At 53.2% G+C, this 27,592-nt stretch overlaps 1 protein-coding gene across 1 annotated transcript in view; it reads left to right on the forward strand.

Annotated features, from left to right (window-relative positions):
* The window catches only part of SHB (SH2 domain containing adaptor protein B), a 153,436-nt gene that overhangs the window by 103,173 nt on the left and 22,671 nt on the right, over window positions 1–27,592 (forward strand). Inside the window, exons 4-5 of the mRNA XM_002819599.6 lie at window positions 9,637–9,808; window positions 17,039–17,158. Of these exons, the coding sequence (XP_002819645.4) occupies window positions 9,637–9,808; window positions 17,039–17,158 (292 nt within the window). The remainder of the gene's footprint in view (window positions 1–9,636; window positions 9,809–17,038; window positions 17,159–27,592) is intronic.

A 27,592-nucleotide genomic window follows, 5' to 3' on the forward strand; every position in this document is an offset into this window, starting at 1 on the left:
CTTGAACCCTGGAGGTGGAGGTTGCGGTGAGCCGAGGTTGTGCCACTCACTTCAGCCTGGGCAACAGAGCGAGACTCCGTCTCGAGAGAAAAAAAAAGAGATATTTGAGTAGATCAGGTCTCAGGAAAACCAACCCTGTGTTCTCTTAGGAGCAGTAGAATACCAATAAATCTCATGGCCTGCCCACACACAGACGATGTGTTTTCATGTCTTTCTTGCATGCTGTATACCTGTTTCCTCACTAGGTGAGGCAGTGGGAGGGCATTTCTGAGTAGCCATTGGCTGCTGTGGCTGCCACCTCTGTTCTCAACTCCAAGGGAGACGTGGACAGCATGTCCCTGCCTGTCTGAGGATTGGCTGTGAATCCAGATGCCACATTGTAGGCCTGGAGACTGGTGTGTTGGTCGGGTGCAGGCAGCCCTGGCAAGCCATATTTGTGGCCAGTACCTGGCTTGTCCCCCCGACCTCCACTCTCCATCTCTGCTGGCCTCCCTCACAGCCATCCACAATGGGCAGCAGAGAAACATACACAGTGGGGCTGGGGCTTTGGGTCTTATGGACAGGGAGACTCATTTCCACAAATGCCCAGCCTGCTCCTTGCAGGTCTTTGGGCTTGTGGCTGGGGAAAAAGTCACTTTCCCAGGCTCTAGGATTCTAAATAAGTGTCCGTGGGTGTCTGCAGGTGAAAGTGTCGGGAGACATACTGTATCAGACGTGTGTAGGTCCCAGGTATGTTTTACAGATGGGCCTGGCCCGGAACTCAGGAAGGAGCTCAGATGCTGGGGCCAGGGGTATCTGGATTTAAAGCCCTGTGCTGTCACTTGCTGGCGGGATGACCTGGGCCAAGTTGTCTCTGTTTCCTCATCTATACAGTGGGGGCAGTACTATGCACTGAGAGTTGGGGGCACAGTGAGTGCTCATAGATGTATCACTGTGGTTACTGTGGTTGTTTTTGAGACTGTATTGCACTCACAGGGTTTATGCTGAAGTTGTTAGGGGCCTCCAGGATTCAGGAGACCTGGACTCAAGTCCAAGTTCACGTCTAACTGTTGACTCTGGGTGAGTCAGTCCTTTTTCCAGCCCTCCATTTCCCATCTGCATAATGAGTTATGACAATAAATATGGCTTTCTTTGGCAGCCGTAGAGGCCTCTGCGTTTGGGTTATTTCATCATCTTCATTGGACTTTATCTTTAGATTTCCTGTAGTCAAGCATCAGATCTTAGGGTGGGGTCTTTGCTCCCAGTAATAGCATTCATTTTTCCTCTGGGGATGTCACAAATAAGAAAAGAAAGGCACGCCCCTTCTGCCAGGCCCGCCGTCCCCATCCCAGGCTTGGACATGTGTGTACGGCGTTCCTGGCACCCAGGCAGTGTCCTGGCACCTGCCTCACAGCCTTCCCGCTTGCCTGCTTTGTGGTGAGTCGCTGGCCGCCTCCCCTCACAATGAGGACCTCTGTTCTCAGGCACCTCCCATCACGAGTGGCAGCACAATGCCCTGAGGCCTGTGTGTGTCTTCCAGGCGAACACAGAGGCCTCTTGTTGGTGATCCTGGAAATACAAATCAAACATTTGCTGGGCCAGTTGTCCTACAGGTACCTGAAAGGAACCTACACTCACTGGGCAGGTGGGGTAGGTGGGTGAGCAAAACTCACTCTTGAACTGGAGGGAAGAAGGGGCCTTACCTCTCTGGGCCTCGGTTGTGTCGTCTATAAAATGGGAATTCTCATACTTGTTTGGGAATTCTAATAATTGTTTTGCTGTGTGTTGGTGAGGGTCAGATGAGATGATACAGGATGTTGTTTGGAAAGCTGAAACAGCAGAGGCCTATTGTCATGCGAACAGAGTTTCAGTCATCTACAGGTGTTAGTGCATTGTTGCGAAAGTTGATGGCATTTTCATAGACTCCAGGGGTCATGTAGTCCACCCTACCTCCCAAACCAATGCATAATCTCCCCTCCTTGCCCCTTCCTGGGGTCGCACAACTACCTGGGCAGCAGCGCCTTCTGTGCTCTCCACCCCAGCTGTCCCCACTCTCACCCACCTTTCCCCCTCACCAACACCCCAGAGTCCCAGCCTAGCTGTTGATGCTGTGCAGCAACCCCTGCCAGGGACTGTGCAAGGCCTTGGGCACTTTGACTCTGCCTTTGTACCTTGTTTTTGTAGAGTACTAGAACATTCGTGAACCAACCCCGAGGCCGCAACAGCCTTCAAACCCCTCCTGTCAGCCACATATGGTTTACAAATGTGGCCCATGTTCATTCCAGCTCATCCGCAGAGGGGCTAAGAAGCCTGTGGCGGTTGAGAGCTCCTTGCAAGCAGTCTACACACGGTGCCTTGTTTTTCGTTGTTCCAACCTTTATTGCCTCTGCTTAAAGGAAACTCCATCTTATACTGGAGAACTGAGAGGGTCATAGACTTCAGGCCAGAAAGAAGCAGCCAGACAGTCAGAACCTGGAGAACCATGCCAGTCTCCTCTAGGTCCTGTTGCTCCATTCCAGTTCTCTTTGAATGACCCCCTATCCCCGGGGGCCACTGCCCACACCCTTGGTCAATGGTGAGGACAAGAGGATGTGTGGCAGACTGTCAACTCTTCTGTCACTGCACCTCCGCCGGGGAAGGCACTCCTGGGTGGGGGAGGCTGCCCAGGGCTGCAGTCCCAAAGCAGAGGGCTCAAGGGCTAGCACTGGGACCCACTGCCTGTCACAGCAACCTGTTCCTATTGCCCTGGGCAAGTTACCTAACCATATCGGGCGTCACTTGTAAAAACGAGGGCAGTAATAGCACTGACCTCATAGGTTTGCCACAACGACTAGAGGAGAACATGGACTTTAAGCCCTCCATGGTGCCTGCCCATGAGCAGGAATCACTAAATAAAGAGTAAGCTGGGCCAGGCGTGGTGGCTCCTTCCTATAATCCCAGCATTTGGGGGAGACTGAGGTAGAAGGATCACTTGAGGCCAGGAGTTCAAGACCAGCCTGGGTAAGATAGTGAGATGCCACCTCTACAAACTTAAAAAAAAAAACCTAGCCCAGCATGGTAGCATGCACCTGTAGTCCCAACTGCTTGGGAGGCTGAGGCAGGAGGATGACTTGAGCCCAGGAGTTGAAGGTTGCATTGAGCTATGATCGTGCCACTGCACTCCAGCCTGAGTGACAGAGTGAGACCCTGTCTCTTAAAAAAAAAAAAAAAGAAAGATGAAGCCATTTTTCAAAACTGTTTCCAAAATCACTTGAGTGAGTCCAGCTCCTGAGTTTCCTTTGTTGGCTGATGAATGGAAAATTTATAGTCCTGCTGAGCAGGGTGCAGGTTCATTCCTTCAACAGATGTTGAGCATCCACTGTACATCAGACACTGTTTTAGGTATTGGGGATTTAGCCTTGAACAAAACGGAATGAAATGCCCTATCTTCTTGGAACTTCTGACTCAGGAATTTCAGCAGGAGTCATAGAAAAAGAGGTGGTTTCTGATACAGGCATTGTATCAGAGCATAGATGTGACCATGGGTCAGGGTCTCCCGCTTACAGGGGGCCTGCCTGGACCTTGGTACATCATCTTTTACCTTCACAGTACAGGTATTGTCAGCCCTGGTTTGCAGATGAGGCAGCTAAGGCTCAAAGAAGTTTAAGAAACATGCCCCAAGTCACTCAGTAATGACAGAGACAGGATTCAAACCCAGGTTCTCCTGACTCCTAAACTGTGAGTAGAGCCACTGCAGCTCCTCCATTCCCTGGGTGGGTTTCAGCCATGGGCCATTCATCGGAGCTAGCTGCAGGTCGGCCACGGGGAGACTCTGAGGAGACTGAGGCACAAGGCCCCATCTCTGCAAAGTGTCCAATTCTGAGAAGACACCTACATGCCTCAGTGTTACAGAGGCCAGTGCCAGGACAGTGGTGCAGACTTTGGAGCTCAGAGGAGGAGAAAGGAATTCTACCTGGGGGTCTAGAGCAAAACCTACCCCAGGAGGTAACGTTGGAGCTGAGCTCTGAAGAGCTCTGAAGAATAGCTGGGTTTTTGCAGAGAAATAGTGAAGTAAAGGGATTCTGGAGGGTAGACTTAGCCAAACAAAGCCCTAAAGACAAAAGGGCAGATGATAGATCTGAGGACTGGCTGTCCTTTGTGATTGGAACCTAAGGGTGGGTGTGGAACCCACAGGGGTTTTGTAGGGGAAGATGCATCATTACATCAAATTCAGAGGAACTTGAGCGCCAGAATGAATTTGCCCTTTGTCCTGGGGCACTGGGGAGCCAGGGAGGGTTTGCAAGCCCAGGAGAGCTATGCTTCAGAGGTCCATCGGCTTTTTGGAGTTTGCTCTCTGGCCAGCTCTGAACAGTGGACAGGACAGTGGAAAGAGATCCACCCTGAAGGAACACATTTATCTCATCCAAGCACCTTCTGCACGTGAAACTTCCGTGAGTTAGGGGCAGACAAGAGACTGGAGAGGGCAAAGAAAAATAAATCCCAGGCGCAGCACCCATAGCACCCAGGCTGACTGAGAAGAGTGGTGTGGATGCCCCCTGAGCTACAGGAGATGGACTGAGGGCTGGGAGCTACCAAGAGGGAGACAATAATTCTCTGCAGGTGGGATCAGGGTAAGCTTTGTGGAGGAGGTGGCATTTGTGCCAGACCTTTTCTAGACATCATTCAGATGGAGCAGAAGGGCAGTAATTCCAGGCCTAGAAGGAGGAAGTGCACAGCAGGGAGGCCAGATGAGCGAGGCCCAGCTCCTGCCAGACCAGCAGCCCTTAGGTATTCTTGTGGGGAAGGAAGACCCAAGGGTGGGGTGAGCCTGATCCTGCCGTCCTGCAGTCCTGGGCTTGACCCTCGCCATGCTATTTGGCTTTAAGACCGTGGAGGATTTCCTCCTACCCCTCCTGGACCGCCGTTCCTCACCCATTACCTACGTGGCAGGGCCAGTAGGAGGGACAGAGCTAAGCTAGGTGTCTTGGATGCTGTCTTCTGTTGTTGGCAGTGACCACACTTCAGGACTGATTGGTATAAAATCTGTAATACAAGCAGAAAGGGGACCAATCCAGATGGGAGGGCCAGGAAAGCTTCCTAGAAGCAGGGCACTTGAGCTGGGTCTCAAGGAATGAGTCCTGTCACCATGGCAGAACTTCTGGAAAGACGTTGACCAGGCTCTCTGTCCCATCAACCACCAAGGTCTGGTCCCCATCATTGGAACCAAAGTCAGAAGGGCTCCCAGAGCCTCAACCTGCCCAGCTCTGAGTCTTACTTTCCTCCTTCAGATTCCGACTTCCATTTTTAATTGCCCATAGGTGAAATTAATTAGGTTCTGTCATTCTAATGACTCACGGGGGTAGCATATTTTTTCTCTAAATGCAGATATTCTTTTGAGGGAGTGTGTCTTTATCTTTTGCAGAAAAATCACTAAATTAAAAGAATTGCCATGTTAAATTGCAGGTTAAGGAGAAACGTAATTAGAAGGAATGAGAGCAGTTGTGTTTGGAGCTTTTGTTCTTAACATTTTTTTTCTTAGGCTGCCGAATCACTGCACTTGGAGTTTGTATATTTGTATTTTAGGTGAAATGATTTGCCTAATTAAGCCTGTCACTCATCACCACCTGTTCTAAGATATATGGCTATATTATTAAGCTTGCCAGCAAATGTATAAATTATTTCAGTGGGGAATAACAGTGTTGACTAGGATGTTACTAGTTTTTATCCAATTTATCTGGTATGAAACCGATTTTTTTTTCCCGATAAAGCAAAACAGCAGTTCATTAAGTTTCTTCATTTAATCACTTATTGAGCACCTGTTATGTTGCCGGTAATGGGCTAGGTATGGGGGAAGGGGCACATGATACAGCCCATACCCTCAGGGGGCTCACCGGGAGCCAGGAAGGACACGCAATTAGGGTGCTAAGATCAAGGTGAGTCTTGGGAGAGGTGAGGTCCAGGAAGGCTTCCTGAAATAGGTGACCTCTGGAGGGTAAGTGGTATCAGTGAGGTGAAGAGATTGGTGGACCTGAGGCTGGACAAGCAGCCGGGTCCTAGAGAGCCTTTTGGGTTGTGCCGAAAAGCTTGGGCTCCCTCCACAATCATGTTCTGTGCTCCATGCCTCTCTGCTCACCTGTGTTGGGACGTCGATTGAAGAGATTTATATTGGCAGAAATCTCCCAATCCTGATTTTAGCCAGTGGAGCCCCAGGATGTCAGGAGTGAAAGTGACTTATAATTCATCTGGTCCCTTGGTCTCCTGAGCCTGTGGCAAAACTAAGCCTAGAACCTCACTTCCAGCTTAGTCCCCTTCCTATGTCAAGCCAATCCGCTGCCCTTCAACACTGGCAGCCCTATGGGCCAGGATGCCTGCTGAGTTGTATCCTCTCTATTCCTGACAACCAGAAAATTAGCAGCAGGGAGGCATCATGGAGAAGTGCAGGCTGGTCCCATGCTCCCTGACCACATCCCCTCCTGTGCCCATCCCATTGGGGGCATCACCCTCCCCCAAGCCAGAAATCTGGGTATCACACAGCAGTCGTCCCAGACTCACTCCCACAAGTAGTCAAGCTTCTACATCCCTCCCGTCATTGAGGGGGTCAGCCTCCATCACCTTTCCCTGACTGGTCTTCCCGTCTTCAGGATTGACCCCAAACCCACCCTCCACCAGCACTCAGAGAGGTCTCTAAAGCCCATTCTCTGATTATCCCCATCCATAAGTTCAAGTCTAAGCTGTTTAGAAAGGAGCTCCAGGATGACATGGCCCCAATTTGTCTATCTAGCCCCAGTGCTCTCCCCTGCCCAAGGTCACCTAGGGAGGGCTCTGCAAAGTAGGGGCTTGGGTAAGAACCTGCTTCACCTCTTTCTCTCCTCCCAACCCCCTGTCCAAGACCATATGTCCCATGATTGGTTGCCATGAGGGTGCCGTCATTCAGCCGGAACCCCAGTGGGAGATCCAGGCTACTGGAAGGCCAGCGAGGGGTAGATGCTGGTGGTGATGTGTGTGCTAGGGCCCCGGCTCCAGGTTTTAGCCCACTACCACAAAAGCCCCCTTATCAGCTGATGGGAAAGGGCCTTCTCACTCTCCAGCCCCAGGACCTGTCCCCTGGGAAGGCCTTGAGGTCATTGCTGTCTGTGTGTAGTTGGACACAGGACGGAACTGTGGCCTGAAGGAAGGGCAGGAACCCCCAGCGAGTCCTTGCTCTGCCCCTCTGCACGCCACCAGCCCTGGCATCACAGAGCTGTGGGTGTCTCTAGGTTAAGGCATGGCCTCCATGCTGCTTTCTGGAAGCTTAATTAGGGCCTTTGGTGAGTCTTCCTCTCATGGGTAAGGCCAGCGCATCCTTCCAGCACTTAGGACAACAGCCTGTGGTCACCCGTAGTCCTCCTCCTCTCACACTGCGCTTCAGCCTGTGGTCACCCGTAGTCGTCCTCCTCTCATGCTGCGCTTTGCATGCACGGGCGAGTCCTGCCATCTCTGCCTGCAGAATGTGGCTGGATCTGACCACTGGCAGGCACTGCCTCGCTGCCCTCCTGTGTGCCTGTGTATGCATGCTCTCTGTCCCTCTAATTAGCCAGCTGTACTTTATAAAGCAGTTTTAGGTTCACAGCAAAATCGGACAGAGTCCAGAGTGTTCCCATACACCCCTTGCCTCCATCTCTTTTCAGCATAGCAATCCTGTAAGGAAGCGCCCGGTCAGAACGGCTCTCCATGTCTCTCAGAACAAAGTCAGAGTCCTTCCCAAGACCAGGAAGCCTGGCTTCCTTCCCAACTCCCTTCCAGTCACTCTGGGTCATTTTGTGTCTCACTCTAGGCATAGTCCCACCCCAGGGCCCTTGAACTTGCTCTTCCTTCTGCCTGGAGTGTCCTTCCTACAGATGTTCCTCCCTCCCTTCAGGTATTTAGTCAGATGTCACCTTTGGAGAGGACTTTCCTGCCCTGCTGTATTTTTCTCAGTGGCACTTGTCACCAGCCACTGATATGCAGATTGATTTATTGCCTGTCTCTTCTCATGAGGCCCCTGCGCTCCATAAGCAGGGATCTCTGTCTGTTGAGTCCACCGCTATTTTCCCGGCCTTGAACTGTGCCTAGTACATGTGGATGAGTGGTTAGGAGCATCATCGCGGGTGGACTACCTGCCGGTGTCACTGCTGGGTAGCAGGTTGGCCACACGCTCAGCACAGTCTGGAAAGCTGGTGGGTCCGGTGTCTCTGGAGCCTTCTGTTGGCAAGAGCCTCCCTTCCCACTGTTTTCCGAAGTGGTTAATGGAGAAAGAGCGTCTTAGAGGGACAGAAATGCCCCACAGTCCCTGATAGGGAAGATGGTTCAGTGACTGAGATGTAGAACAGGTTCATCACGCTCCTCGGTTTCAGCAGACAGCACATTTCCCCGCCGGCGCTGAGGTTTCTCCAGGACTTTCTGTGAGCGTGGGGGTTGATTGCTGTGTGTCTGGCCGGGCTTGGAGGATAGCTTGCCACAATCATGCTTGCTGTTTAGAGGAGAGGTTTATGCCTTTGTGTGGCACAGCCAGGGACATGTTTGTAGGCCTGCAGCTGGCCTCGGCTTCAGGAACCTTCCTCTGCAGGCTCTGGCCTCGTTTCTTAGGTACCCTCTGTGTGTCAGGCGCTGGAGTATCCTCTCATCTGACCTTCACAGCAGCCTGGGGAGACAAGAAATGGGGACTCAAAGAGGTTCAATAGCATAGCCGAGGCTCGCAGCTAATCACTGGCGGGCTTAGGAGAGGAACTCAGGTTGGTTCAGTTGCTTCTGTGAGGTGCCTAGTACTGTGTGTGCATTGAGCAGACACGGTAAGTGTGATTTATAATAACCACACAGACTACGTTCCAGGCACAGTGCTAAGATTTCTAGGTGTGTCACCTGCTTTAATCCCCATGAGATAGGTGCTGTCATTATCCCTGTTTTTCAGAGAAGGAAACAGGCCCAGCTGGATAACTGGCAAGGTGGTCTCCGGGAACCCTTTGGCAACTCCAGTTTTAGCTCAGTGCTTTCTGCTCTTTGTGGTGTCTCCAGGGTCTCCCTCAAGGAGCATCCTCCCCCAGGCTGTGGGGCTGAACGATGCTCCCACAGGCCCAGGGCAGGGAGAAGAGCATGTAGAATGGCCCTTCCTGTGCTATAGGCACTGCTCTAGCCTCACCTGGGCGCTGGGTCCTGGGCCCGTGCAGGGGATCTGAATACAGGGGATGTAGCATGACCCCCAAGTGGCACTCTGTAGGAGTATCCCAGGGAAGGGGGCAGATGTAGCCAGTATGGCCTGAGGTGGGATGAGAGGAGGAGAGGAGCCACTTGGAGGCAGATTTTTGGCCCAATACAAGAAACAGCTTTTCCCCCTGAGAACTGTCCAGAGGACAGAGCTCCCCCAAGACAGTGCCATGCCCCCCTGCTGGAGGCCGCAAAGAGGTTCCTGTGGGGGTAAGGCTGAGCCCAGTGGCCTCTGGAGGCTCAACCAGCCCCTCACACGCACCAATGGGCTGTGACCACGTGGGTGTCCTGTCTTAGGAAGCGAAAATCTTTTGTGCCATGTTATTTCATTGCTTGAAACCGTTCCTCCTGCAAGTTGTAAAGTGCCAACTAGAGCAGTTGAACGTTACCCTTCTATGCATCACAGTAGCTCCCTGGGCTGAGCTCTGCTAAACCTGCACTTTCTCTCTCTCCCCGCAGCACAGTTTAATGGCAACGAGAAGCGGCAGTCATCCCCCTCGCCTTCGCGGGACCGGCGGCGCCAGCTTCGTGCCCCTGGAGGGGGCTTTAAGCCTATCAAACATGGGAGCCCCGAGTTCTGCGGGATCCTAGGAGAAAGGGTGGATCCTGCCGTCCCCCTGGAGAAGCAAATGTAAGTTCTGAGAGAGCAAAGCCCAACCTCACCTCCCAGTTCACCTAGTTTTTGCCCTCTCTTTTGTGTCATCTTCTTTTAAAAATCCACAGACTGGGCCGGGCGTGGTGGCTCACACCTGTAATCCCAGCACTTTGGGAGGCCGAGGTGGGTGGATCACTTGCCTAGGAGTTCAAGACCAGCCTGGACAACATAGTGAGAGCCTGTCTTTACAAAAAAAAGAAAAAAATACAAAAATTAGCCGGGTATGATAGCATGCACCTGTAGTTCCAGCTACTTGGGAGGCTGAGGCAGGAGATTCAATTGAGGCCAGGAGGTTGAGGCTGTGTTGAGCTGTGATCACACTACTGCAGTCGAGCCTGGGCAACAGTGCGAGACCCTGTCTCAAAAAAAAAAAAAAAAAAAAAAATTCCCAGACTGAGGCATGCTAGAACTCCAGGGGCCTTCTAGTCTGCCCCTACCTCCCACTCTGTGTATACGTGGGCAGGTTAAGGCTCTTGGAAGGTTGAGGCTCCCACCCAGCCAGTGGTAGGCCCAGGATTAGAACACATACCTCCTGGCTTCTAGCCCTGAACTTGTTGTCTCCACACTGTGTTGCCACCCTTACCTTCAATGGCAGGAGGAACTGCAAAAGAGTCTACAGGGTGCACTCCTCCTTTTTACTTCCTAGTAATTACTTTCTCATTTCATCATGCGGCAAATAAGTTCTTGGAAAAACTAAATATAAACTAAATCCTTTCCCCTAAGTGTGAAACTATGTGTAAATTAGATTTATTTTCTAGCTACAGTTGTGTTCTTGCTCCATGTCTGCTTGATACTATTAGAGTTGGGCAAGGCCTTTCCACTCTTGATGCAGGTTTTCTCAGCCCCTTTTCCCAGAGATTGCCCATCTCCAGTCAGTGGCCAAGTCCCATCCATGCTGCCCCCAAGGTCCCACGTCCCTTTCCGTCCTTGCTGCCCCCAGCACTGTGCAGGGCCGGGCCCTTTATTGCCCCTCCCCTTGGCCGTGGTTATCGTCTCCCTGCTCTGCCACATCATCCCTGGGTGCAGGTTCCTGCTCTGCTCTGAAACCTTCAGTGGCTCCACTCCAGTGGTGGACTTTATTCACCCCCAGGATAAAGTCCCACTTCCCTAGCCTGCCATTCATTCTGTAAATTGTCCCCAAACTATGTTTTCAGTTTCTAACCATGCCTCATACCTGGACTAGAATGAGCTTCTCCAGGAACTTGACAAAGCAGGTGCGGGACTTGTGCTGGTGTCCTCAGGTGTCTTGTCTGCTTAAACAAGCAAATGTGCAATAAAGGGTTGTCAGCCCATTGCCTAGATGAGAACATCAGGGCCCAGAGTGGTGCAGAGCCTTGGCAAGGACTCATGGCTCAGAGTGCCCCCAACCTTGTGACCCAGACCCCACCCTCTCCCCTCCCCTCTCCTCCACTTACTCTTTGCTCATTCCCACCCTTTGCCTGGTACGGAGTAGGCACACATAAGGCCACAAGACTCACTGATACCACGCATGGTTCGTGAGCTCTCCCTGGTGTGTGTCATGTACTGTATTTGTCTTGGCCTGGGAATTCTGGTCTTGGCATGGCCAGCAGGGCATCCCCTCACAGGAAATTCTCACTCGGTGAGCAGGATGCAGGGTTTTCCGAATGACGTCATATGCTGCCCTTTTAAGCAAGTGCTGTCACCTCTGGAGGCTTCTGCCACCTTTGTGAGTGCTCCACTCCTGCGGTACAGAGCACATCGGGGGCTGCTTGCAGCCGGTGCTGTGAATCATTTCTTACAGCCGTGCAGATCTTCTGGCAGGTTTTGCTTATTTCTCATCAAACTGTGCACTTTTAATCAACAAACTGTGACCCACAGATGTTCAGCGTGCGTCCTGACCAGCAGTGGCCAGGTCTGCCTGGGTCAGTCTGGGCCCAGCCTGCCCTCTCCCACCCCCGGACTCAGCCTTCATCTCAAGGCGGGAGGGTTGGGCTCTCTTTCCTTTCCCATTCCCACTTGATGGGGCCCCCAGCCAAGTCCAGAGTCATGACTGGCTTTTCCTCCCCCATCGTCTCATCTCCCCACGATTAACTCCCCAAGATGAGTCAGAAGTCCTGACTCATCACCCAAGGGGTGTGCTTATGGTAAAATCCCATTTCGGATAGAGCCTGATGACCCCAGTAAAGAGGATCACCCAGTCCCCCACCTGGACTGATGCTGCTCTGGAGTTCAGGAGGTGCCTTCCAGTCTGAACCTCTCCTCCACCCTAGCACAGCGGGAGGTAGGAGGGGGAGACCGAGGCACTGGGGGTATGCCCCAGGTCACACGGGGTGGCCATGGATGGGCAGGCACACGTCTGCCTAGGTGCCCATACCACCTGCCTCCCTTCCTGGGACAGCAGAAAGGCTGCTCCAGTGCTCAGGGTCTGTCCCCAGTGCCTCCTGGAGGCAGCCCCACCCGCACCCCTCTTCCTTCCTCCATCATTACCATCAGTATATGAACGTGTCCCAGTGACAAATTTTGCCAACATAAGTAAAAAAACAAAAAAACAAAAAAAAAACAACCTTGACTCAACATGCCTCTCTAGGTACTGCCCCTGCTGAGAACAGAAACTCCATGAGGGCAGGAACTTGTCTAGGTCACCACTACATCCCCTGTGCCTAGAACAGTGCCCAGCACGTAACAGGTGCTGAATAAATAGCTGTTGCATGAACGAACAGTCTCCAAAGAGCTGCCAGCACTTCCCCCCTCTCTGTCACCTCCCCTTCTCTCTCACCCACCACAACCAGCCTCCCTTTTCTGCCCTGGTCCCCAGACGACCCCCTCTGTCATCCGTGGCAGTCACCACAGTTGACCACTGTCCTTCTGGGCCTCTGGGCCTGGTGCTCCTCCTGCCTCCCTGGCATCTCCTTTGCTGACTCCTTGCCTCTCCTTGACCTGAAGGTCTGACTTTCCAGGGCTCAGTCTCCAACTATGTGCTCTCCCTGGGTTGTCTCTCCCAGGATCCTGGTGGTGACTCACAGACATGTAGCATCAGCCCACACCTCTCCCAGAGCTCCTGACTCCTACATCCGGTTGCTTCCTGGCATCTCCATTTGGCTGACAAGTGGGCATCTCAAACTTAATGTGTTCAAAACTGGGCTCCTGATCTTCTCGAAACTTGCCCCTGCCCCAGCTTCCACACCTCCATAAACAGTGTCACATCTAACTAGTTATGGCTCAAGCCACAAACCCATCATCATCTTGATTCCTTTTTTTGCTGGACACCGGCATCTGCTGCTTTACCAAATTCTGCCAGTGCTCCCTCCTGAGTACCACCAGAATCCATCATTCCTCCATCTCCGCGGCCACCTGCCATGTGACCTACTTCACTAGTATCCTGACTTGTCTCCTCTGGCCCCTCCTCACGCCAACCTGACTGACTATCTGTAAGATTTCCCAGGGCAAGTAACATCTCTTAAAACTCTTATTGCTGTGGATGAAATCAAACTTCTCCTCCTGGGCACAAGAACTGGGCCTACCTCCTGCCCGCTGCTCACAGTGCCTGGGTCATTCTTGCTGCGTTTCTGCTCTGTGAGCACCGCAAGCGCATTCCTACCTCAGGACCTTTGCACTTGCTGCCTGTTTTGCAGAGATGTTTTCTTTGGCTCTTCACGATTGGCTCCTTCTCATGTTCTCAGGCCACGTGTCATCTCCTCCTCATGTTCTCAGGCCACATGTCATCTCCTCAGGGGCCTCCCCTGCCCATTCATTTCTAAGCAGGCATCTCATCCAACCCCAGTCACTGCCTTATCGTAACCCCAGGATGCCTGCATAACCCTTGTCACTATCTGGAATTGTTTCCTGTATCACTCTGTTGACTCTTCCTCTCCCTTCATCAGCCCCGTGAGATCAAGGATATAGTGAGTGGTGAGTAAATACTGGATGAGCTCATGGGTATTGGCTGGGGTGAAGGATGATAGTTGAGTCTCCGTAATCCCCCTGGTTCTGACCTGACTGGCCAACCCCATGAGGTCCAGCCCATCCCTGAGATGACCTCCTGCCTGGATTCTCTTTCCAGGTGAAGCAAGGCCTATGTGGGCCCAACAGTTGGCTGTAGCCCCCTACAGGACCGCCCAGCCCAGCCTGACTCCTGGTCTCCAGCCTCCTGCTGACAGGCTGGCCAGTGCTGGCCCGGCCCCCAGATCCAGCACCCTCTGCTCCTTCTCTCCTTTGTTCCTCAGCCCCTTGTCCCCTGCCCTTACCTCTGTGTGGAGCAGTTGGGGAAGGGACTGGTAGCTTATCCTGTTAACCACCTGGGATTCCCCTTAACAAGAATCCAGAGGCCATGCCCCCATCTCAGAGCAGGGCTTGCTCCTGAGCTCAGGGAGGGTAGACAGCAGGCAGCACCTCCCCAGAGACCACTTCTAGGCCTTTCCCTGAGGACCGCTCAGCTTCAAATGGCTGGGACTTGTTTTCCTAGTAAAACGTTTTTGTCAGCTCACTGAGGGTGTGTTACACAGTGAAATCTCCCAGAGGACAGCCTTCCCAAACCTCTTGACTCTTACTTCCGAAGTCAATGCTTTGTTTCTCCTGATTACAGCCATGTAGCCTTTCTAAAGCATAACATGGGCTTTCATGTCTCAGGAAATGTTTTACTTGTGATGTTTTAATTGTGGCAACCCATGTATACCCCAACTTCACATTCCTCTTTACATATTTCTCTGTACCTTTAGAAAGAAAGGGGTCTGTGGTCTGCATGCTCTTCCTGCCTTCTCCTCTGGAAAGTCTCCGCTCCGGATGTCCAGCTTGGTGGCCACCGCCTGGACCGTCCACCACTTGGCCACATTCCCACTGGACAAGGACACTCACATTTACTCTCCAGTCCTTGACTTTAAAGTTGATTTTTTTTCTTAGGATTTTAATTTTGCTGTGGCCACTGCTACTAACTGTTGAGCTCTGCCTCATGAGTGGCGGGAATTGCATGGGGATGGGCGGTTTGGGTTTTTCTCTAAGGAGAATGTCAGTGCCGGAACTCTCAGAGGCATGGTTTGCAGGACACTCTGAGACAGGCACCAGGAGGCAGCATCCCCACTTGCACCTGGAAATGTAAAATGCAGCCTCCGGATGGGCAGCGGCCTGCAACCATTGTGGGTGGGGATGCCACCACACAGTCTGCGAGGGCAATCTCTTTCTGCTAATGCTGCAGCTGCCGTCGGTTAAGACTCGCCCCACATCAGGCTGTACGTTGGCCCTTCCTGTGGGGCCACTTGTTACATTCCCACAACCCAAAAGAGGTTGGCATGATCCTCGCTTAATAGGAGCTGCCTGGTCAGTGGCTTGCCTGGCCATTGGGCAGCAGAGCCACCATTCGGAGCAGCATGCGTGTCTCTGTGGACAAAGCACACTCCAGCCACGGTACCGCCCAGTGCCTCTGCCTCTTCTGGCTGAGTCTCACCCCCTCCACTACCGTGCAGAGAACATCATGTAAACAGGAATGTATTTTGAGTGTGTCCACTCATGGGCAGTGAGGATCTTTATTCTTCCCCTGCAGTTTTACCGTCAGCTCTTCCAGTCATGAAAATCAGTGAGCCAGACATGGCGGTGCGTGCCTATAGTCCCACTACTTGGGAGGCCGGGGCAGGAGGATCCCTTGAGCCCAGGAGTTTAAGGCTGCAGTGAGCCATGATCACACCACTGCACAACAGTCAGGGCAACAGAGTGAAAACCTGTCTCTAAAAACCAAAAAAAAAAAAAAAAAAAACACGCACACACACACAAAAGGAAGATCAGGCCAGATGCAATGGCTCACGCCTGTAATCCTGACACTTTGGGAGGTGAGGTGGGAGGATCACTTGAGCTCAGGAATTCGAGATTAGCCTGGGCAACATAGTAAGACCCTGTCTCTAGAAAAGATTTTAAAATAGCCAGGCGTGGTGGCATGCACCTGTAGTCCCAGCTACTCTGGAGGCTGGGGCGGGGAGGGGGGATTGCTTGAGCCCTGGAGTTTGAGGCAGCAGTGAGCTATGATCGCGCCATGGCACTCCAGCCTGGGTGACAGGATGAGACCCTGTCTCAAAAAAAAAAAAAAAAGAAAAGCAAAGCATTGCTTCCATTTCCTCCTCTGATGGGAGATGGGGGATGAGTTGGGCCCTCTGCACGGCACTCCTCCCCTCAGATTCTGCCGCCTGCCCTCCTCTGACATGCATGGTGTCTGGGAGCAGTAATGCTGGGATTCCCACATGCCCAAGCGGTGCTAGAGCCATCTGGCAGGAGCATGGACAGCTACCTCACTGCCCACCATCCATGTCTGCACACATCCCTGAGTCAGAGCGTGGCCCTCCCATCAGCTTCCTCTGATGGTTTCCATGTTGCTCAAACAGAGAAAAGCCCCTGCCGCAGCCCCATTTCGGGACCTCTTGCCCATCCCTTCCCCTTGCTGCCTCTGTCCATGCTGGCCCCTAGCGTTTCCAGAACACTCTAGGCAGCCTTCTGCCTTGGCCTTCGCTGCTGATTTGTCTACCAAGAAAGCGCCTCTCTGGCTTCCTTCCTTGCCTCCTGCAGGTCTGCACTGAAATGTCACTTTTTTTCTTTCTTCTTTTTTTTTTTTTTTTTTTTTTTTTGAGATGGAGTCTCGCTCTGTCTTCCAGGCTGGAATGCAGTGGCGCGATCTCAACTCACTGCAACCTCCGCCTCCCAGGTTCAAGCGATTCTCCAGCCTCAGCCTCCTGAGTAGCTGGGATTACAGGTGCCCACCACCATGCCCAGCTAATTTTTGTATTTTTAATAGAGATGGGGTTTCGCCATGTTGGCCAGGCTGGTTTTGAACTCCTGACCTCAGGTGATCCACCTGCCTCAGCCTCCCAAAGTGCTGGGATTACAGGCGTGAGCCACCGCACCTTGAGAAGGCTTCCGTGGCCACCCTGCCTGAAATAGTCCCTCACCAGCCCCCAGCCGCATGAGCCTATGCTACTTCATCTCCATGGTGCCTGTCCTCACACTGTGTGCTCTGTGATGACTTGAGTGTGTGTGGCCCAACTGCCTGCACCAGAGCATAAGCTTCCTGTGAAAAGAGACTGGGTTTTGTTCACTGTGCTCTCTCCAGGACCCGGCAGCAGCAGGCGGACAGTGGGTACCCATGGAATGAACCAGTGCATGCCTGCTTGTATAGGGAGGCTCTCTGCAGGTGCTGAGCCTCCCAAGGCAGGTCAGGGCCATGGGAATCCTATCACGCTGGGCTCTGACTGCTCTCTGCCCTCTCCACAGATGGTATCACGGAGCCATCAGCAGAGGAGACGCCGAGAACCTGCTGCGACTCTGCAAGGAGTGTAGCTACCTTGTCCGGAACAGCCAGACCAGCAAGCATGACTACTCCCTCTCCCTGAGGTGAGTGCTGCCCCGAGCACCTCCAGCCCTCCTCGGCAGCCTCTGCAAGCGTGGCCGGCCACCGTGTCTGTGGTGGAAAGACCCGCCAGTGTCCCCTGGGAAACTTGCCAGCACACGTTATTTCAAACCTGGGTTTTTCAGTTTGATCCTATTCTCCTGGGATACAGAGGAGTTTTTGTGTTTGCTGTTACTGCCCTCCCAGTAGACGAGGGGCCTTTTCCTAGGATTTTATATTAACTGTCTGAGAATAGCTTTCACATCTGCTGTGAGTTGGGGTGGTACGAAGCTCCTAGCATGCCTCATCCCACTCTCAAAGCCCATGACAGTTCTTTGATTTTTTTGAGGAACATATCATCCCCAATTTGCAGATGAGTAAACAGGCTCACGGAGCGGGGTGTGGCTGGCCCAAGTGGCTGGGCCAGGACTTGTGACCAGCCTGTGACTCTCTGCCACTGTGAGCATGACCCTTTCCTAGCTCTCTGGCTTGCAGTTTGGATGGGCCTGAGTTTGGGTGTTGCACAAAGTCTAGGAGGAGCGCTGGGAAGAGCTGGTGTTACTGCCTGTCACAGCTTTAGAAACTCTCAGGTCTTTCTGACCCGTGAGGCATTTCTGTCAGGATGGGCAGGCCCAGAAATAAGAAAAGCGTGTTTTAGTTGGGTGCTATTGCTGGACGGGACGCAAAAGAATGCCGAAACCCATTTTACAGAAAAACTGAGGTCCAGAGAAAGGAGGGATTTGCCAAGGACACATAGAGAGCTGGTGACATAATTGGGGTGTAAACCCAGGCTCTTCAGCCAGCACAGACACCCAGAAGCAGTGAAGCCCTCTGCCTGGCATCCTCTCTGTCCCGCTTACCGCTGTTAGAGGCCACAGGAGGAAGAGCAGGCCTGCAGGGACACGGCTGTCAGGAGAGCCCACACACATGCCGGCCCTGTAGAGAGAGGCTTCAGTAAAATAAAGGAAGGTGAAACTGGCCTGTGTTCTCTGCTCACGACTGACCCCTCCCCCCACACCTTCTGGGCTTTGCCCTGAGAGGGACAGTGACAAACTTCAGAGTCAGGAGGGCAGCAGGCACGGGCAGAGGCAGGCAGGGCATGGCACACAGGCTCTGGGAGTCCACCTAGAGAAGAGAGAGCATGTGGACACGGGGCGGGGACTGTGCATCTCTCAAGGACTGTCAGGGCAGAGGGAGGCGATGTGCAGACACGGGACTTGTGGGCAGACAATACATAGACAGATTCCAGCTCTGCAAGAGGAAAAGTTTCCTAACAGCCAGAGCAGATCAAGAATTAGAGCTACCCAAGCTGCCTTAAGGTAGTGAGCCTGTCATCACTAGGGGAATAAGACCAAAGGCTGGACCACTGCCTAACCAGAGAGGTTGCAGAGGGAACTTCTAGCCCAGTGGGTAGGGCACTGAAGACAAACAAGAAATAGGTACCTTGCTCTTCTCCAGGCTGCTGGCGCCTGCATAATTCGTTGTCTGCCATCAGACCTGATGGCTGAAAGAATTGGGTCAGTTATAGCAGCCGAGGAAAGTTCAATATGCTAAACTGCAACTGGGGCTGGGCAGAAGGTGGCCAAAGCCAGAGGAGCGGAATTGGACTGAGGAGAGGACAGCGGCAGGGGGGCCTGCACACCACCAGGCATGCTGATGGGGCCGTCAAGGTGAATGGCGCTCTTCTGGGCTGTGAGAGGTAAAGGAAGCAGGTGGCATCAGCAACAGGACTCAGTGTCACCAGCCTTCCCTGCATACTGGGCTTCCTCAGTGCGCCAGGGACTCTCTGGGGCACTGGTCATTTGGGGTTATCACTGTGTCTCCCTCCGCATCTGTCTCTGAGTTCCTCAGTGAACCTCATTACTCCTGGAATCCCTGTGGCTGGGGGCCTGGCCTGGAGGGGCCTCCATGAAAGGATCAGGGAGGACAAGACAGAGCACTCCATGCCAAGCCGGGCCATTCATCCTAGAGGGTCAGAGCCCCATCAGCTGCTCTAGCTTCCTGTTCATCCAGGCAGAGGTGGGGAAGTGCTGAGCCCTTGAACTGAGGGCCTGCCTGGCTGGCACTGGGGCCCTGTGGTGACTCCAGTGCAGACCTGCCTTCGAGGGAACAGCAGCCTATTGAGTACCCAGGATGTGCCAGGGCTGAGGTCCCAACCAGGGAGCACACAAGGAACCTAGACCCAGTGGCAGAAGTAATAGCACCAGCTGTCTCCTGCAGAATACGTTTCTCAATCCCGTATGCAGTGTACCCTCAGTTATAAAAGCAGGCCCAGATGCCAGCTCACAGTGGGGCTCAGAGGGCCAGGAGCGTCATTTCCCCTCCTCGCTGGGGTGTGCCATTCCCTAGAGGGTAGGACCACCCTCGACGACACGTTGATTCTGCCCTCACAGCGTAGACATGTAGTCCCAAGGGCCCGGCTGTGTTTGGTGGGGAAGGCAGGGGACGGGCCTCATGCCTGGCCTCCTGCACTCACTGGCCTTGTGGCCTTGGCCAGTCACGCCATAGGGGCCTCAGTGTCCTCATCTGTGCACTGCGTATGGCAATGAGCTGCTGACAGACAGTGTTCCCAGCCCAGACAGTGCTGTGTCAGTGTTATCTAGTGTGATTCCCATAACCCTGCCCCTGTTTCCTGGGATCAGCCCTTCAGTTTGATTGAAGTCCATTTTTAAGAGCCACAGGAAGGACCCATTGTCCAGAATTCTGGATAGGAGTCCTGTCCTGCCACTTGCTGCTCCCTGTGTGACCAAGTTTCTTCGCCTACATCTGTCCAGTTGGGAGTTGGGCTTTAATGGGCTCTAAGGCCACCTCCACCAATGACATCAGGGGTTCTCTAACTCTCCCCATGTCCCCATCTGTGGGCTGGACCACCTGCACCTCCCAGGTGTGGGGAGGAGGTGGAGGGAGACTGGGAAGGCAGCCCGGGAAGGCAGCCCAGCAGCCTCTACCATCAGACTCTGTGTTTGCCTTCCTGCACCCATCCCATGGACCTCATTATCAGGAACTGTCATTTGGGTGACCCATCTGAGCCCAGAGGAGCTGGAGGTAAGGTCTAGTTTTGCATGCAGATCTAGAGGCATTAGATCACCACCTCCAAAGGCTGGGGTTGTTCTCACCTGCCCAGCTTTCCCCTGAAGAATGCCAGAATTGGGGAGGTGGGCTGGGCTAGGCATCCTGTGGCTGAGCCAGGCAGCCCACTCAGGGGAGATGAACTTGTTTCCCAGAGGAGCCCCAGCTCCCGATGACCAGTCCAGCTGCTGGTTGGGGAGCAACGCCCTGGAATGAATCACCTCAACCGCAAGGGGAACCGTCCTGGTACTGCATGTCCTGGCTGCCTGGAGCAAGCACCATCTTTGCCAGCCACCAAGTGAGGGGCCTGATCTCTCAAATACTCACGGCCTGCCTGGCAGGGGTGGGTGGGGAATGGCATTCTTGACACTGTCAGGAGCTTGGTGCAAATTGACATTGGAATTCCAGCTATGCTTGTTATCCACCTCTGGCCATTTTCATGTGAGTTTGTCCTGCCCTGAGGGTGTTCTAGGGTGAAGAAAGGATCTGGGGGAGTTCAGCCTCAGAGGACACCCCGTGCACCCTTCCCTCAGCAGATATTTTTCAGAGCCCTCTGTACCAGCCACTGGGCTGGGCATCAGAGAGAGTCCAGAGGTGAGAACAGTCAGGCCCAGCCTCCAGGGGCTCAGCCTGGCCAGGCCAGCCTGTGTCTTGTTGTACACAGGTCTGCACAAGGGGTCTTGGGAGCCCAGAGCTGGCGTGTGGGCGGGCAGTCCCTGCCACAGAGAGTCAGGAGAAGCTGCAGGGAGAAGGCTGCACCTGAACCTTCAAGAGAAGGCAGGTGGTCCCCGGACAGGGACAGCTAGCAGGGAAGCTCAAGTAGAGGGGACAGCCCAGGCAGAGCCATGGAGGTGCAGGAGAGCCTTGGCGGGTCTCGGGGGCTCCCAGAAGAGTTGAGATGCAGTTCTCAGTGATGGGGCCACTGACGTGCAGGTTGCACTCACCAGGGTCCTTCTGCGAGGCATTTTCTTCCTCATCTTAAGCTGGGGGAAGCTGAATGCCTGCCAGGGTCCACAGCAGAGCCAAGACTGGAGTGGAGGCCATGGGTCCCAGCCATGTCCTCCCATCTCCTCCCCGGCATTCCTTACACTGTCGAAAGGTCTTCTGACGTCAAACCTAGAAGCGTTTGAGACCCATTTACTCCAGTCCCTTTGCTTCATGGGTGGAGAAACTGACACCCAGAAGGGATTTAGGGTTGGTGTAAGGCTGCCCGGCTGGCAGATGACCACTGACCACAGAGATGGTGACAGCTTCCCACTGTGGTGACCAGACGGGTCCCTGGATCAGCCCAAGCTGCCACCTGTCTGCATCCCACCCCCCAGCTTTCTGCACTTGCAGTGACCCACAGTGGCGCCTGCACACCTCATCACATCTCAGAGCCCCCTCCATGGCAGGGGCCCCCACCTGTGAATCATCTTCGGCGATTCTGCCTGATTGCTCTTGAACACTTTCCTTATCCCCTCCTGCCTGCAGAACTCTCTCCCTTGGCTGCCCGCCAACTCATTGACCTGGCACCCACCACTGGCCCCTGGATACTCTCACTCCAGCCTCAGGGAGCAAAGGGTTGAGCTGAGAAATTGGCAAGAAAATGTCAAACTCTTAACACAGTTTCCTGTCTCTGGAAAGGCTGGCAGTGGAGGAAAGGGATGAAAAGCCTTGAAAAAAATCTCATTAGAAGGCTCTTCAGGCACTTTGGCCTGTGAATGAGTCTTCGCAAGTTCTGGTTTGGTGAGTTTTTGCAAAGGAATGTGGACAAGATGAGGGAAGGACTTCAAAGACTGGGGGACTTCTAGCTGGGGGCAGACAGCAGGGAGGCGGGGTGAGTGCTGTGGCCTCCAGTTCTGCTGGGCAGGCTCTGCCCTCATGGAGCAGGGATCCTGTGTGACCCATGGGAAGGGGCACTGAGTGGCACCTCTGAGGCCTCTGCAGTCAGCAGCTTTGACAAGGACCCAGCCCCTGCTTGGTTGAGGTGGTGAGAGTCCCAAAGCCAGTGGAGGTAATGGCTGCATAGAGTCCTTACGGAGGGACCTTTGGCTTTGTAATCCCCGAAGGCAAATTGCTCGGCATCTTGCAAATGTGACCTAAGGAGACACCTCTGGGGTCTGGCCTGTTTCCATCATGCTGTGGCACTTGGTTGTTCACAGCCTCTCCAGCCCAGCCCGTGAGCTCTGCCCCGTCCAGTGTCAGTTACTGAATGAGCTGTAGCTCTGCAGGAGCTCACAGCCTGACAAGGAAAGGAAGACACTTACACCTGTAACTCACGGAGAATGTGTTCAGGGCTGCCCGAAGTAGAAAGTACTCTGTCTGTGAAAGTTTCCAGGCTATGAAAGAGGGAAGGAACCAGGAAGGGGAATGTGAAGGATTGGCAGGTCTTGGACCCACGGACGGGGGAGAAAAGGCAGGCTGCAGAGAGAATGGGCCCAGAGACAGGGCAGGGCGGAGCTTGCATAAGAACGACAAATGACACATTCATCTGAGCCCAAGAGAGTTGTAGCCCTGATCACCAGGTGGAGGGGTCGGGGCTTTACCTGTGAGGCAGCAGGGAGTCCTCAAGGTTTGAAGCAGGATGCAGTGCTATTGTCAGGGCTGTATTCTAGAACCATGAGTGAACTAGGGGGCCCATGAGTACTGATGAGGAGGGACGCAGCTTCTGCCTCCCCATCCCCCCAATGATCCCCCCCTTCCCCGCCATGTCCCTACACATGCCACGTGAACTGGCACAGACCAAGAGCTGGGGAGGGGCCTGATGTAGGAGTCCAGAAGGCGAACAGCATGTGGGCAGGCATCCCAGGAGACCGAGGCAGCCCTTTTCAAGATGGAGAGGGACAACATAGGCTCTGCAGTCAGATACCTGAATCCAAGTCCTGCTTCCGTCTCTTTCCCGCACCTGATGCTAGGCAAGGTACTGTACCTTCCTGAGCATCACGGGATGCTTGCCTCAGCAAGAAGTAAGGCTTGGCAGATAAGTCCTACACATAGATGGTGCTCAGTATATACCAGTCTTTGCTTCTCCCAGCTTTTCCAGAGCCTTCAGAAATCACCACAGAAGCAGCAGAGTGGACAGAGCCCTGGGTGAGTCCAGGCTGTCCCTGCTGCACTGGATGACTTGGGCAGGTATCTGGCAGGTATCTTCTCCACTTGCATCGATAAAATGAGGGTCTGGGGTCTGATTAATAAACTTGTTTCCAGTTTAAGGGTTCCATGACTAGACCACTTTCCTCTCAGTCCAAGGATGGCAGGAAGGTCCCATCTCCTCCAAGGAGGGGAGGAGGAGCAGGACATTATCAAGAACTTGCCTCCTGTCCTTCAGATTGCTTGATGACATCGATTTGTATCCGGCTTAGAGCAGCCGGGTTTGTGTTGACTGCTGGGTACTCAGTCTTCAGCCGGCAAATACCTCCTATAGCTCCGGAGGAGGTTGGGTGGGTGTAACAGGGCCAAGAAGAGCTGAGGGGCACTGGGGGTGCATGGCAGTTAGGGTTGTTTTTCTTTTGTCTGTCCCTTCATTGATTAATATAGCAAAGGAGAGAGTTTTCAAACCGTAGGCATGTCTGGGTCCAGGCAGGCAAGTGATTAATCTTAGTTTGTTGCTGCTGACAGCTAGGAGCAAGAAATAATAAAGGTTTGGGGGCGGGTGGGAGTGAGGATATGAGGAAAGGCTGCTCTCCCCTCGTCTATCAGCAGGGAGCAAGTCTCCACTTCCTTCTGCTGTCTAAGCATCCCCTTGTTGGGTTAACATCTGAGACTCCAGACACCTAACTCCGTGGTGATTGCTTGCTCCCATGTGTGAGCCACCAGGACGATCCCTGCAAGGCCACAGTGGGACCTCCCTGGCCATTGTTGAGTTCCCCGCACAGCCCCAGCATACCTGAATACCTGACAGTGGACTTAGTCGGTCACTGTATTCCCCAGCCAGGCCCCTGCAGGGATGATGAAGCCTTTTAAGAGCAAACTTCAGGGAAGGCAGGTGTGTGCAGCTTGGGTACAGTACTGCTCGCCTCGGGACCCCCACACTGCTCAGCTGTGGTTGCAGGGGCCCTGAGCTCCTGGCCATGTGCCCCATGACCCCCCCCAACAGAGGGAGCTCTGCACAGCGGTGAAGACAATGGCCCTGGATCTTGGCTTAGGCTCTTGAAACCCAGCTCCGCCACATACTAACAGCGTAGTGTTGGGCAAAGGGACTGAACATCTCTGAGCCTTGGTTTTCTCATCTATAAAATGGGTTTCACAGGTGTATTAATGCAGAGACAATATATGTGAAGTGCTTAGCGTATGCCCCAGCATATAATGAGTGCTCTATCAGTGGCAGCTCAAATATCTTTATTATGGACCTCAGAGAGCCACAGGTTGTTGGGGAAAGAGCTCGGTGTGGCCCAGTGCATTGCAAATTGTCTGGGTTCAACCTGGAAGTCTCCGTCTGTGCCCACATCCACTGTCCTTTATGATGATGGGTTCTAGATTTTATTGGCTACAGCTGGAAAGAATGCTAGAGAATCTCACAGAGCTGGAGTCCAATCCGGGCTCCCCTCTTCCTGGATAACCTGTCTTGAACCTCTCACCTCTCTTGCACTCTGTACATTGTGCTTTGGTGTGACCTTGGATGAATGAGTGAACTTTTCTGACCTCCTAGTTGCTCATCAGGAGCTGGAGATAATGACCACTCAACAGGTATCCTTTTTCATCACCATGCTGCTGCCCCTCCAGCTCTCCTGCTCATCTTCCGAACTTGTGGTCTGGCCTCCTCATCTCATAGGGAAGCATGTTGGCAGCCAGTCAAGGTAGCAGCTCCAGGAGTACCCTGAGCAGAAATCTTGGGGTTTAGGGAACAGAAGGAGACTTTTTTGATTTTCTGGTCCAATATCTTGAACAAGTGGAGATACTGAGGCCCAGAAAGAGGAAGAAGCTTGCCTGCCTCTGGCTTTCCCAGCAGGCCCTGTTTGCTAGCAGCGTTTGAGCCAGCCTGAGTCAGGGCAGCAGGGGTGGGTGGTGGGGGAAGAGGGGGTCTGTCTCTTTGCTCTTATCACATGGAGGATTTCATGTCCTTTCAGGGCTGATGGAGGAAAAATGAACTTTCTGCTCAATTAGCGTGCTTCTGTTTTCTCATTCTAAAAGGTTTAAAAGAAATGCCACAATTAGAAGCCGCTGCTGTAGGCAAAACAGACTCCTCAAACGCTTTTTGCAGAGGACTAAATGAGAACAGTGAACTTTAGAATGTGCAGATGCCTTGCAGGATAAGAGAGGGCACCATTGAGAGGACACTGTGAGGAATATTAGATGACATTTCCCTTTATTCAGAATTACTGAGAAAATGTGCCCTGCTGGTGGTAAAACATTGCCAAGGATGCTACCCTCAACATTAGACTGGCACCTCTCCTGGACTCCGAGCCTGGTGCTTTGGTGATTCTGGTGCAGTGGGGGTGGAGAGTGTAGGAACAGCCCTGGGCCTATGCCCAGGAGACCTGGGTTCAAATCCTAGCTCTGCCTCTGACAAGTTACGGGATGCCAAACTAGTCACCATGATTTGCACCCTTCCTTTCTGAAGGGTTCAGACAGACCCTAGTTTGAGTTCTGCCTGTTCTCTGAGCCCTGTGTTTACTCTCTAGCGCAGCAAGTGTAAATCCTGCCCCGCCACCTGCTCTGGGCTGCTGTAACATATGAGTGAGGTGATACGGGTCAGCATGCCCAGCACAGGGCCTGATATTTGGGAATAGCCAGCTTTCACACTGTGATAGTATGTTCAAGAAGAGTAGCAACCATTGCCATCATTTTTACAGATAAAGAAACTGGTGTTCACATTACGTCACAGTTAATGAGTAAAGAGATGAGATTGCAACACAGCTCGAGGCCTCTTTCTACCTTGTGGGGTCTCTCGGAATAGAAACACCCCCATTCCTCTCTAGCAGGCACTGAGAAGCCCAGCCAATAGCCAACCAGGTCTCTGGACCTAAGCTGGATTTTCTGACAGGACCTGTGACCATGAGCCCTGTGCCCAGCATTTCTCAGACACCTTTCCCCAGGCAGTGGTGACATGGAGAAAGCCCAGAGACCTGAAACCGGAGGGGCTGGTTCTGAGCCAACAGTGTCAGCATCCATGACCCAAATGGAAGAGTCTAGTTTCTTCTCTGGGTCCAGCCCTCAAGCAGCTGTGAAGAAAGCGCAACTCATTGCTCCTACTTTACAGAAGAGGAAACAGAGGCTTAGGAACCTGTCTAAGGCCATGTTGTCAGGGAGGGGCAGAGGCTGAGCCTGCCCAGCTCCTGGAGCACTGTTCTTACCTGACCCTTCTCAGCCATTTGCTCCAGCTAAGCTTAGAAGTTCTCCATTTGCACTCAGGTGCTAGGCTGATGATGCTGAGACTATCTGGTAGCAAAGTAGGAGGCCAAGGCCAATTCAGAGGGGCCAGTGGCAGGCGGCCTACATACCTGATGAGAGAGAAGTTTAGGAAGCCCTATCTGGCCCTGGGTGTGTGATAGATCAGGAGTGAAGGACTACTAGGGCAGTGGGAGTAGAAAGGAGAGGTGTGTGGAGGTAGAATTGATGAGAGGGAGGAGGAGTGAGGAGTCAAGGACCACATCCAGATTTCGGAGCAGCTGGGTGGATAGTGGCGCTCCCGGCTGCAATGTAGACCTGGAAAAGACCCAGGAAAACAGACTCCCTGCAGCTCAGCTTCCCCCTTCCCACTGCTGCCCAAAACGCAGAGGCAAGAGGTGCCTGCACTCATTCTGCCTCACTCTGCCAGTTCACGGCCCAGTGCACCACCCCCCAACCTGGCAGTGCCAGACGTGCCCGTCAACAGGCTGGGGTTCCCTCCCTGGACTGCTGCGTCTCCCGTCTGAGCCAGGGATGCAGCAGTGCCCTTTGTTTTACCGGAGCTCCCTGGTCTTCTCCAGCATCTGAGCAGCCCCGATTACATTTCCAGCCGGTTTTTAATTGTCTCATATCAGCCTACATAAATCTGCCTGTGCGGCTCCGCCACCAGGGAACCATTCCAACTGCCCGTCCGTCTCCAGGAAACCTCTCGTGCCCTGGGACAGTTGCCTTCTGAGGCACTGGGTGGTCTCTCCAAATGAGAAAAACATTTCCTTCCAATCACATTTCTAACATCTTGTTAATTTGAATTATTTAACAATATTTTTGCAAAAGCCATCTGGGAATGAGTTGGTTGGCGACTTGGGAGAAGGCATACAGGGTGCTGCAGGGAAGGCCACAAGGACAGCTGCAGACGTCACATCTGCCATCAGTGAAAGGGTGGCTGCATGGAGAGGAAGGCTGTGATCAGGAGCCCGGGGATTACAGCCTGAATCCCACCATTCCTACCAGCCAGGAGGTCACCAGTGAGTCACTTCCCGTCTCAGCCTCTCAGCCCTGAG

The sequence above is a fragment of the Pongo abelii genome, chromosome 13 (genome assembly GCF_028885655.2).
Source record: "Pongo abelii isolate AG06213 chromosome 13, NHGRI_mPonAbe1-v2.0_pri, whole genome shotgun sequence".
Lineage (NCBI taxonomy): Eukaryota > Metazoa > Chordata > Mammalia > Primates > Hominidae > Pongo > Pongo abelii.